Below are 12,471 nucleotides of genomic sequence, written 5' to 3' on the forward strand. Positions count from 1 at the left end.
TCTTTCACTATTCTGGGCAAGTTAACCCTTCAAGGACAACACCTGAGAAGGGGAGAGCTTCATCTCCCCCTTCTTTCCTCCCCCTGCCAGCTGTTACCATGGGCCCATTTGTAACTTATCTTAAAAATGTAGTAGACATCTCTGTGAAGCCCAGCTCAAGGCCAGAGGCCTTGTTTGCACATTTCTTCAAAGTACTATACTGAATATGTTTGTGAAAAACTAGTAAGGGGTGTCCAGCACCTGGAGTGCTGGTATCTTCTCGGCCAGTGGCCAAGTAAACAAGATGACATTAAAATAGGAAGTTTATCTACATTGGACTCTTTTGCTGACAGTCCTAAAATCAGCCATGGTGGAGAGGGCTTTTCTGTGCAGAAAGGGGGTGCCACTTCATTAGGAGAATGGAGGCTCAGGAATGAAAGGGCCCAACTCAGTTCCAGGCTCCTGAGTCTCCCTGGGGAAGTGGCCTTCAATCTCCAGGGTCCTGAGGATCCTCCAGGCTGCACAGAGGGCCTCTTTCTGTGAAGTAAGAGAATGTGCATGCCTGGGGCACCACCGCCCCTCCTTCCCTTCCTTGCTGGAGAGCACAAGAAAGAGTCCTGTGAGGGACAACTGGGCCCTTAAGTAGACATATTCATCTGGCCCATGGGCCTTGCCCTGAAAATCCCTAATTAGAAAATCACTTTCTAGTGCAACGGGCTGGAGTGGGGCCTAAGAACTTATTTCCTGGTAGCTACTTCTAACTGCCCAACTGTTTTGATTCCCCAGGAGCAGCAGAGGCTACCCCACCTGCACACTGCAGAGGGGCAGGCTGGGAGGGAGGGGGCACCCAACATGGCCTACTGAGAGCAAGCTCCTGCAGAGGGCCAGGCCACCCCCAGAGGCCCTGTGCCCGGGGCAAAAGTTCCCTGCCAGGAGGATGCTGCCCAGAGGTCCTCAGGCACCAGTACACCCTGCCTGCCCCCTCACCCCTTTCACGCTGCCAGGTACCTGCATGAGGAACGCTATCAAATCATTCATTCGTTGAATTTGTATCACAGATATTAACTGAGTGATTGCTGGGGGCCAGGCTGGGGAACAGGGAGCTTCCATCTGGTAGTGCTATGGGGACTTCAATGATGCCCTTCTTGGTTTTTATCCTTAGAAACTCCTCCCTGAACCGGCAAACTGACAGTATCTGTCCATAGTTTTTCTAGTTATTTTTTTTAAATTAATTTTGATGCCTGATATGGAAGAGAGACACAACTTTTTAGTTTTAGTGTTTTTTTTTTCAAATTTTCAGCATTAGGATATAATCATTATATTTCAGTTTTTAAGAATGAAGTAGAACTCAAGTAAAGCATCCAGAGACTTACCATGTACAGCCTGATGCGTGTAAATAGGTAGCTACTGTCCAGATCAAAGTGTAGGGGCTGGGGTTGTGGTTCGGTGGTGAAACTCTTGCCTAGCATGTGTGAGGCACTGGGTTAGATCCTCAGCGCCATATCAAAGTAAATAAGTAAAATAACAGCATTATGTCCATCTACGACTAAAGACATTTTCTAAAAACCCTAAAACAAAACAACATCAACAAAGTATAGGACCTTCTATCGCCACCCTCAGGCTCCCATGCCCTTTACAGTCAATTCTCCTCTTTTTGGGTACAATGGGGGCATTCTCCAATGTCCATGGGGTCCAGTCTTACATGGGTCCTGCTGACACTAAGAGTTTCTTCATTGTCTATATTATAATATATATATATATATATATAATGTTACCCAAGAGGATAATCCTGAGTAACATTTTACTGAGGGCTGCCCTGGCCCTGGACACTGCTTACAGGCTTCCCGCGCATCTACACATAACCTCAACTTGCCCTGGGTGCGAGTGCTGTCATTACATCCAGACTTTACTATAGAAAAAAAGAGAAGTGAAGCTCAGAGAGGCGAGGTGACCGAGCTGCTGACATGGCGGTCAGATCCTGAGCCCCCAGCTGCTGGGCTCCAGAACCTTCCAGACTGACTACTTCCTCTCTCCTGCTTAGGAAACCTTCCCCCACCATGGCAGTTACCTCTGTTACAACTGAAAATATTTTTATTCACTCAAATTGAATTTTATTTTAAACTTTTTATTTTGAAATAGTTTTAGATTCACAAGCTACAAAAATAGATTTCCCAAGTCCTCTTCACCTAGTTTCTCCAAGTGATAATATTTTATATAATCATAGTATATCAGGTAAAACTTTAACGATTTACTATTCATAAAAAATCAGAGATAATTAATACTCCACATTATCTTGTCTTCTTTGGTGATTTCCGCCCCCCCCCCCCCCGTTAAACCATGAATGACGATAAATTGTCCTCTTTGGCTGCAGAATGCCTGGAGCTGCCTGCAGATCCCAAGTATGGCCACTAGGTGACAGAGTTGAGCGCCATTTATTTTTCAGTTAATTATCAATTACGCCTGCGTGGCATAGAGTGAGGGATAGGAACAAAGGTCAAAAATCGAAGTGATAGGTAAGAGGCCCACGGGGGTGACCCCTCTCCTCCAGACCCTCTTGCTGGACTGCAGGAAGTGAAACAATGTTTATGGATTGGAGCCTGGCTGCGTGCTTGGCACTGCTGAGCCCTGTGCACCCAGAAGCTCATTTTACACTCGCCAGAGCCTTCAGGCTGACTCGACTTGCGATTATAGGCGGGAATTTAGATGCTCAGAATGACACCAGCCAGTAAGAGGCAGAGCTTGCACTGGAATCTCCGGTGGAATCTTGACCCGGCTCTTCCCTCTCTGCAGGGCAGGAGGGGAGGGGAGCCCGACACAACTCTTCAGACGCCAGACTGTCTTCACCTCCTTCCCTGAAGGTTAGAATCCCCAAACAAGGCGAAGGAAGGGAGGCTGGTCCTGCAGGGCTGAGCATGCTCTGTGACATCACGGGCTTAGACTTAAGAGCCGCAGCACGGTCCGGAGGGCGAAGCCCGGGAGAGCAGCCCAGGAAGTCCCCGCTCGCGTCTGGCTTCCTCATCCAGGGTCCTGCTGCGCTCTGCAACCAAAACGTGCTCGGCTTCATTTCTGCTGAAGTTAGTCTATGAAAAACTCCTGCTCATTTTATTCTATTTTACTATAGAGTAAAATCAAGAAGGAAAAAACTCAAGATTTAAGCTTTTTAACTTCTAATTTACTATCCTCCATGTGTGTATGGGAATTCTTTTTTTCACGTAAATAGGTATATAATTGTGGACTTTTCCCAGTTACCGTTATCATTCAGCTATTGACAGTGACACTGTTTCAAACCACATTTATCTCTTGCTCACATGTGGGTGAGCTAGGGTTGCTGGGTGGGGCTCTGCCTCTCATCCTCTAGGGACCAGAAGGCTATCTAGAACATGTTCTCCTGGCCATAGCAGAAGCCCAGAGGCAAAGGCTACCACCCAACACATCTTAAGCCTCTGTTTGCATTACTCAGGTTACCATGCCATTGGTCCCAGTGATTCACAGGACAGACACCAAGGCAAGGGTGGGGAAGGACGCTCAGCTTCTCTAATGAAAACACTTCAAATTCATTTGGCAAAGGGTGTGAACACAGGGAGGGGTAATGGATTGGGAACTGTAGTATCATTTACCCCCAAGTATTAAATATTCTTTGGAAACATAGTTTTTAGACACTGCACTCTTTTCTTGCTTATGAATATATCCTAATGTATTTAACCATTTCCCTATTAGTGGACATTTATTATGTTCATATTTTCCCTGTTATAAAACAGGGACACTATTACTGTCCTCTAAACTTTGGATGCAGTCCTAGATTATTTAAGAATATACTTATTACTTAAGTTCTTGATACATATTACCCTTCAGTAGAGGATAAACGTGCTCATCTAACAGCATCATTATCAGTATTATACATTGTGATTTTTGTTTGTTTCTTCAAAGTCAAGAGGAGAGTGGATAAGGAAGACTAGGGAAAGGGGCCTAGCATTAGAGGTTCAGCCACTGAAGGGAGAAGAAAGGACACGGTAGAGAAGATGTAGAAGGAGGTGTTCAACCTGGAAGACTCCAAGCTAGAATGGTTGAGAAGACCTGGGGATATATCTCTTAGGAACCCTCTACTCTAGCTGTTGTTACCTATTGTACTTGGTGCTCCCTGGGGAAATGATACGTTTTCCTTTCAACTCTTCCTTATCCAGATGAGATCATCTCTCTGTGATGTAGGTAATATTTTCATCATTACTGAGGCCAACTGTTCTACTCAAGAGATGTGGAAAAGCATGGTCCAACTATTCTCCAGAGAGCACAGCCCTTCGGCAGGGGAGAGAGCCCGATTCTAGTCACCAGCAGATCTTGCAGGTTGGAGCCAACAGTCAACTTCAGGCAGTGAGACACACCTTCTGCCCATGTGACTTCCTGCAGACACTTTTCAGCCTGTCCTTATACAGCCTGCTAGAAGCTGATCAGAGAGTCCTCCCCAGCACCCAGATCCTGCTGTTCCTGCAAGCCATAAGTTTCCCAAGCCTTGGCTTAGTTAGCCCTCAAGAGACTGGCTCTGGGCACCATTTTGGAGATGCCTAGCACCGAGTGAGAGCAGAGGCTTCAGAGCCAGGGAGACCTGGGTCCAAATTCTGCCCTAGGCACCTGCCAGCTCAGAGAACTGGGTACAGTTTGAACCTCCATGAGCCTCCCTTTCAGCATCTGCATGGTTATAATAACTACATCCTTCTTTTATTAATAATTAAATGAGGGAAGTGTATAGACAGCTCTCAGGACAGTGTCTGGCTCAGGGAAGTGGCCAGGAAAGCACATACTATTTTTTGAAGCTCTTGCTATTATTTAGAAGGAAACCCTCTAGCCCTCTCCTCTTCCTGTGTTCATGTTTGAATCTCGCTTCTGAGAAGTCATTGATTTAAATATTTCTTTCTCTTATAGCTGCTGTCCTGTTTGGAAAAGAGAGTGGAGGGCACAGAAGGCATTCTCAAGGTGCCCAGATGCCAGGCCAGGGTCAGGGCGCTAGGTTGGCTTCCTCCAACTCACCAGGGCTGTGTCGCCTCCCTTCACCCTGGCAGGTGGGCTAAGCCAGGAGAGGATCCAGGTTTGCCGTTGTTCTGTCTTTGGTCTGTCGGGGTGGTGGGATTTGAGAAAGGCTGGAAAGTGTAAAGGTGGCCCAGTGGAGCATGGTGATTGGTAACGGGTCCTGGGGGACACCGCCAACATGGAGTGAGTGGAGCACTGTGTTCAGTGCCTTCACACATTAGGCCACCTGATCCCCAGATCCACCATACGAGGGAGGTGCTGCTGCCTCACCATGCACACGAGGAAACTGAGAGCAGCTTAAACTGGAGCCTGCGGCAGCTTCACATGAGAGTCCCTCCTACCTGTAGGGGCTGGAACCCAAGCTGGAGAGGAGAGTTAGATGTCCCTGGCCCGTTGCGCAGGGAAAGTGATGGGAAGACAGACTCCCTATTCCCAGGAATTCTGTTTCCTGTGCTCTTGAGCTGATGGGGCAGGAAGTGTGAGTTTGCACACACCTGTATGAGCAGTGTGCGCACAAGTGTGTGTGTGGTGTGTCTCAGTGTATGTGCCTGTCGTGTGTGTGCCTGTGTGTTCACCTGGGTGTAGTGTGATAAGGGAGAGAAGGCTGAGGTTTTGCAAACTGCCGTCCTTGTTAGTCCTCATGGACCCGCGCGCCAGTTTCCTTCACTTCTTGACATGCGTGGGTTGAACTTCACTGCTTTATCCAACCTTGTATTTAAGGGTGTGTGTGTGTGGGTGTGTGTGTGTGTGTGTGTGTGTAGCCTGCAGACCTATATATACTGCATGGATCCATATTTCCATTGACATGTGTGTGTGTGTATGTGTTTCTGTCTGGACTTCTTCACAATTCAGTGTGCAGTCTGTATTATTCAGCGTTTCATCACTGTGGCCAAAATACTTGACGAGCGCAACATAGAGGAGGAAAAGTTTATTTTGGCCATGGTGGCCTGCCGCAGTCCGGCTGCAGCAAAATAACCGGGGGGTGACGAATAACTTGTGTAGATTGATACAGCAGGAGTGGGAGCCGTTTATTGCAGGACAGGAGCAGTATTTATACATTCCACACAGCTTATCTAATTAACATAAACTAGATACAGCAGTCAACCAATAAGGAATCTCCACACTTAATGGCTCGCTTTTGTTACTTCTCAAACCACTCCCTCTGGCATTTTGCCAGGCACCATCCAGACTTGTTTAGGAACTCTAACATTCCCCTGGCAAAATGCCAGGTGTTATTTTGACTTGTTTATAGACTCTAACAGTGGCCCAACTCATTGCTCTGGGCCTGGGGAGCAGAGCATCATGGCAGAGGGCAAGGTGGAGGAAAGCTGCTCTCCTACAGATGGGAAGCAGAGGGAGTGAGGAGAAGGGGCCAGGGAAGAGGCACCCCTCCAGGGCACTCCCCCGTGACCCACCTCCTCCGGCCACGCCCCACCTGCCTACAGTGACCACCAGTTAGTCCACTGAAGCTAGATGGACTGGCTGGGTTATGGAGCTCACAGTCCACTCTTCCACCTCTGAATGTTCCTGCAATGACAGAGGAGGTTGGGGGATGCCTCCTATCCAAACCCCAACCTGTGGGGTGGAGCTGTTTCTGTGGGCGTGTGTATATATGTGCACCCTCAGATCTGGCTGCAGCTCTCCAACTGCACACCTGCGCATGTGTGTGCACACACATGTGTGTTTGCTTTTTACTCACCAAGTTCACAGAGTGAGCTCTCAACCAGCAATGGCCGGGGCTCTTTCCTTGGGAAACAGTCCCTCAGGCGATTCTCACTGTATTTTATGGGAGCTGGTGTCAGGCTGGGGCTGGAGCTGCCTTGGCTTGGCTCCCTGCACAAACCCTGGCTGTCCTGTGTCACACTCAAGATGTGCCTGTAGGGTGAGCCTGTGAGGAGGAGGCCTGGGATCTTCCTCTTTGATTCTTTGCTTCCTTTGCAGCAACAGGGCAATAGTGCATTCTGTCTGATTGTTTGGGGAATTACAAGAGCTAAATGGGTCCTCCCTCCCTCCCTCCCTTCCTTCCTTCCTTCCATCCTCAGGGTGGGCTCCACTCCCAGAGCCCCCTATTCCAAGGCTCTCCCTCCTCCTACTAAACCAGGGCTCCTGTCCCAAGCCCAACAAACAAGTATTTTCAAGCCCCGTTGGGGAGGATTCTCAGACAGGAAGAGGCCACAGTGACCCCGGAGGGCTCTGCCTTTCACCCCCCACAGCCCAGCCCCCCAGCTAAGATATGATTCTTTCCAGCCAGGTTGTCTCTTGGACGCCCAGGTGTGAAAAGTGAATGACAGGTGAGGCCTCAACCCCAGTTCTGCGACGAGGCATCAAGACTTGTCCGCGGAGAATACACGCACACGGGGACAAGGTGGGAGTGTGTGGGAGGTGAGAGGTGGGAGAGTGTGAGTGCCCCTCGCCCCGGGAGGATGGGCCAAAGGCTCATCCTCATTCTTCGCACCTCCAGGCTCCAGTGACCGACTGCCGCCACCAGAGGGCGCCCCAGCCTCATGCAGAAATGAGGCTGACGATAGCGGCAGATGACGGGAAACCGGGGAGAAGGGGACCTCTTCTGGAAACCATCTACCCCTCCCAGTTTGTAGGCAGCCCCTTGTGAGCCTTGGCGAGGGTTGGAAAGTAGGGGTCACTTTGTGGGGTGCGGGGTGACTGCGGGGAGTTGAGGGAAGGGCCTTTCTAAATACTGAGTGTTCCTGGGATGGCCCCAAACAGGGTTCCAAGGAGAGCGGAACTGAGATTGACCGGGTCTGGTCTACACTGCGCCTGTGCGCGTGCTGGGTCTTTGCACAAACCTTGGTGCTGCGTGTGTGGGTGCATCACGCCACTACTGCCGTGTGAGTGTGAGTGTGAGCCCTTGCGTGCATGCACGTTTTCATGCCTGTGTAGGTGTATGCACACATCGGGGAATCGTATGTCTGTGATCTGTGCTTGTGTGTGCACATCTTGTGATTTTTTAAGTGTAGGTATTAGTGTAGGTGCATGGATGTGTGTTTCTGCCTTCATGCTGGGATTCCAGGCAAGCAAACTCTTGCAAACTCCCAGAGTGGCAAAGACCCAGGGAGCCTGGCCAAATAAGGACCCCCTGGAGGTGCCTCTGACCCTTAGCACCAATGGGACCAAACCTGAGATGTTTAAAGAGCACCTCAGCCCCAGTTCAAAGGGTGAAATGGTGAGGGAACCCTTGGACAGCTTAGGGACCCCCAGAGACAGGAGCCTCTCCTCTGCAGAAGGGGCTCAGCACCTCAGCACTGAAAGCCATCGGGGAATTACACGTGTCCCTGGCCTGCCCCTTGGCCTTTGCTGAGGTGGTGACAATAGATTCCCCAACATTTTAGGAAATTCCTTGCCTTCAAATAATAATGATGCTGGCCGTCAGTCACTCATTCACTTCAGTCGGTGTTTAATGAATGCCTACTATAGGCCCTGCACACGTGGGATGCAAGGAGAGCAAGCAGAAAGGCAGAGGTCTTGGCCTTACAAGTTTATAGCCACATGGAAGAGAGATATAAATCAAATAGCCACAAAATAAGCATCAAATGACAGACTGTGATAGGTTTTATAGGAAATACAAGGAACAATGTGAGAGTTCAGTAAGGTACTGGTATAGTCTGGATATGACATGAGAGTTCCAGGGGCAAAAACTGCTTGTGCAAAGGTCCTTGGTCCATAGCTAGTGTGGCCAAGAGCTGCTGAAAGAAGGTCAGTGGGGCCGATGTGTGGCCATCATTCCCAGGCTCAAAAAGTAGCCTCAGTCTTCAAGAGTTTCCTCCATGGGGTTGGCAGAGATTCTCAGATTGTCATCCTTAGCATCTTGTTCTGTTCCTTTTTTTTTTTTTTTTTTTTTTGGTACTGAAGGTTGAATTCAGGGGTGCTCTCCCACTATGTTGTACCCCCAGCCCTCTTTATTTTTTATTTTGAGACAGGGTCTTGCTAGGTTGCTCAGGTTGGCCTTGAACCTGCTGTCGCCCTACCTCACTCTCCCCAGTGGCTAGGGTTAGAAGCCTGTGCCGCTGGGCCTAGCTTCAAGCTCCTTCTTTTACAGATGGAAAGACTCAGGCCTACAGAGGGGAAGAGGTTGCCCTAGAGCCACATAGCCAATCAGGGACAGACTCTGGAATTGAACTGAGGATACCCATAATTATCATACGATAATTATACGATACTCGTGTGGTCATTATAATTATCAGACATAATCGTACAATATCCATAATCCATCTAGACTCAGAATCTGCCCTTCGCAGCAGGCTCCTGTCCCCGTCTGTCACCCCTTATCCCACTGCCTTCGTAGCCTGATGCCAGGCAGGAAGGGGCCATTTGGCTGCCTCTGCCATGACCCTGGGTGCTGGATTCCCTTGGGCTCCAGCTCTCTCAGGAGGGTCCTTCTGCCTCTTCTCCCAGCTGGGACCACAAATCAACGAAGCCAAGACCTGGGTCCCTCAGCAGTCACTGGTCTTGCTGCCTCTGGAAGAGCCGTCTGTTGATTCTGCATCTTGCAGGGACAGGTCCACGCAGCCAGCCAGCTTTCCGCTCTGTGATGTTGGAGGGAATATCAGTAAGTCCCCTGTGGGAAATCGGTCTAGAGCCAGGTCCCTGGGTGCTCTTTGACCTTGAAATCTCCTTGGGCCCCTCTGATGAGGCTAGAATCCATGTTGGGATGTGACTTCCCCTCAGGTCTCTATCTCTAAAGGAGCCTGGGGGTCCCTGCTGAGAGGTCCAAGGTCAGTATGTCTGCAGGGTGCCCTTCTTCCTGGAGCTGACCGCACACTTTAGTGTAAAGATTGTCAGTACCAGTAGTGACAGATGCCTCCAGGACATCCTAGCTGAGGTGGCCTTCCTCCTGGGCCCATGGGCCCTGGATTCCTTCAGGAGTGCTGCAGACTCGTGTCCAGCTCAGAGAGGTTCTGGGCTCTGTGGGCACCAAGGACGAGCAGCTGTTTTCAGTGTGTGTGTTTTGTTTTATTTTTGTTTTGCTTTATTTTGCCATACTGGCTATTGAACCCAGGGCAGCTGCCACTGAGATACAACCCCAGCCTGCTTTTTATTTTTGGAGACAGGGTACCTCTAACATCGCTAAGTTGCTGAGGCTAGCCTCAAATTTATGATCCTCCTGCTTCCGCTTCCCAAGCCGCTGGGATGACAGATGGGTGCCATCTCACAAGGCTTCAGTTGTGTTCTTTAGAGCATCAGCCCTCAAACTTTAGCTTCATCAGAATCACTTGGAGGGCTCTGAAGACAGACACCTGCACCCTGAAAATGCACCTTTCTAACAATGTTCCCTGTGATGCTTTCGCTGCTGGTCCAGGGACCACCTTTTGAGAGCCACTGACCGAGAAGCAGAGGCCAAGAGGTGGGCTTGAGGAGTTGGCGATGCACAGAGGGAGGCGGGCTCCTCAGGAAGAGCCTTACCTACAGGGAGGCAGCGGAGGCGGATGGGGAGGGAAGGGACCCGGCAGGCTGAGCCGCGCGCTGGAGCTCGTCTGGACCACGAGGGGGCGCTGGAGCGCAGGTGGCTTCCGTTCTGTTTGAGGCCAGGCGCCGGGGCCAGGGTGTGGGCTGCCTTCCCGAGAGGCGGCGGGTGGGGGTCGGGGCGTGAGTTCCCTGTCAAGATATTTTCCATCAGCGGAGGCGGCTTCTCCAGAGAGAGAAGGGTAATTGGGCGCCACAGCAACCGGGAGGACGGTGCTCTGCCTGGCGAGGGCTCTGGCAGGACAACAGCATCTTCCATGGGCACCCCTCAGCCTCCTCAGTCCCTTTTTCCCACAGGGGAGCATCGCCTGGATCCAGATGCCCGCCTCTTCCATCTGAATCATGCCGATCCCCAGGGCAGCTGGGCCACTAAGCTAGCCCCACCTAAGTCCCGAGAACCTAAGGAGCAGCCGTGGGGGCCACAACCTCTCTCCTAACAGCTCTGTGCCCTTGTATCCAGCGCAGGAGCAGAGCGGTTTAGGGGACAGACTGCGTCTCCCTCCAGGGATCCTTCCTCAGATCCAGGAATGCCCTGGATCCAGGAGAGGACTCGGGCTGGGTGTCCCCTCCCCTCCTAACCACACACACAAAGCCTTCAATCGCACCCAGTCCCTGCCTCTACAGAGCCACTTCCTACAGGTTTGCTGTGGGACAATGCCACCGGGGCACCTGATCTCTGTGGGGGTTTGTCCCTGACTTCCAGACCCCAGGAGAAATAAAAGTACAGCAGCTCTATCAAGGACAGTATTGTAGGGGACTGGGGATGTGGCTCAAGCGGTAGTGCGCTCGCCTGGCATGTGTGCGGCCTGGGTTCGATCCTCAGCACCACATACAAACAAAGATGTTGTGTCCGCCGAAAACTAAAAAATAAATAGTAAAAATTCTCTCTCTCTCTCTCTCTCTCTCTTTAAAAAAAAAAAAAAAAAGGACAATATTGTATTTTTTCCCAGAAAAAGTTTGCTTTGGAGGTAGCCCCACAATCAGTGAGGACAGCACTGTGGCCTTGGAGTTGGGCTATGAAAACAGCTTGCTGTGCCTCTCCATAGGCTCTGGCCACTGTGATTCTGCCATACCTTGAACCTGCCACCACTCAGAGGGGCAGAGAGAGAACTCAGAACAGGAGTGATTGAGTAGTGGCAGCAGCTGTTGGTAGGAGGAGGGTCAGCCTCTCTGGCTGACTTCCATGGTCCCAGGTATCTTCCTTCTCCTTTCCCCTGCCCTGGTCTATCTCCTCAAGGAAGGCGAAGCCCCATTTAGTCCTTCATGCAATAATGAATTTATTGAGCATTTAATGTATATCAAGAGTTTTACAAGGCAATCTTCACAGTAATCCAGAGTTGCTGTTTGGGTTGTCCCCAGACATAGACCCCGAGGCAGAGATTGAATGGTGATCCAGCATAAACAAGAGAGCAGGATGTGAGAAAGAAGGGGAGGCAGCCCATAATATATGTTATCAAGCAGGTTATCACCGTGGGCAACTACAGCTTAATTCCATTGGGAAAATCAGAAACAATGTAGAAGCTGTTGTTGGAGTTACCCACCCAAGGGTCAATTCATACCCTCCCAGGTGTTTATTCATCAATTCCTGAGAGTCACTGGACAGTGGCTGCTCCTCAGGAGGGTGGGCATTTGTTCCCTGCTCTTCTAGCCCACCTGGACTCAGGCAGAGTGGGCTCCAATAGCCAGAAAAAGTTCTTGAATAAAGAGATACAGATACAGCTAGAAGTTGATCATTGTACACTGAAACAGTAAGTGCTAAGGAGATTTGGGTTGGCACTGATAGTATCCGATTCACCCCGGGAGGCGATGATGGTGATACTGCTGCTGCTGCTGATGGTGATAAAGATAGTAGTGATGGTGGTAATGGTGGTGAAGGTGGTAATGGTGGTGATGGTGGTGGTGGTGATGATGGTGACGGTGGTGGTGGTGATGATGGTGGTGGTGGTGATGATGTGATACTGCTAATGATGATGATGGTGAGGGTAATGGTGG

At 50.2% G+C, this 12,471-nt stretch overlaps 1 protein-coding gene across 1 annotated transcript; it reads left to right on the top strand.

Annotated features, from left to right (window-relative positions):
• Window positions 1–2,802: 2,802 nt before the first annotated feature.
• Arhgap40 (Rho GTPase activating protein 40) lies at window positions 2,803–11,327 on the top strand. Its single transcript, XM_071607380.1, has 7 exons — window positions 2,803–2,837; window positions 4,186–4,320; window positions 4,897–5,059; window positions 7,249–7,366; window positions 7,463–7,594; window positions 9,412–9,565; window positions 10,777–11,327. The coding sequence occupies exons 4-7, from the start codon at window positions 7,286–7,288 to the stop codon at window positions 10,914–10,916; spliced, it is 507 nt and encodes a 168-aa protein (XP_071463481.1). The 5' UTR covers window positions 2,803–2,837; window positions 4,186–4,320; window positions 4,897–5,059; window positions 7,249–7,285; the 3' UTR covers window positions 10,917–11,327.
• The last annotated feature ends 1,144 nt before the right edge of the window (window positions 11,328–12,471 follow it).

The sequence above is a fragment of the Marmota flaviventris genome, chromosome 2, assembly GCF_047511675.1.
Source record: "Marmota flaviventris isolate mMarFla1 chromosome 2, mMarFla1.hap1, whole genome shotgun sequence".
Taxonomy (NCBI): Eukaryota; Metazoa; Chordata; class Mammalia; order Rodentia; family Sciuridae; genus Marmota; species Marmota flaviventris.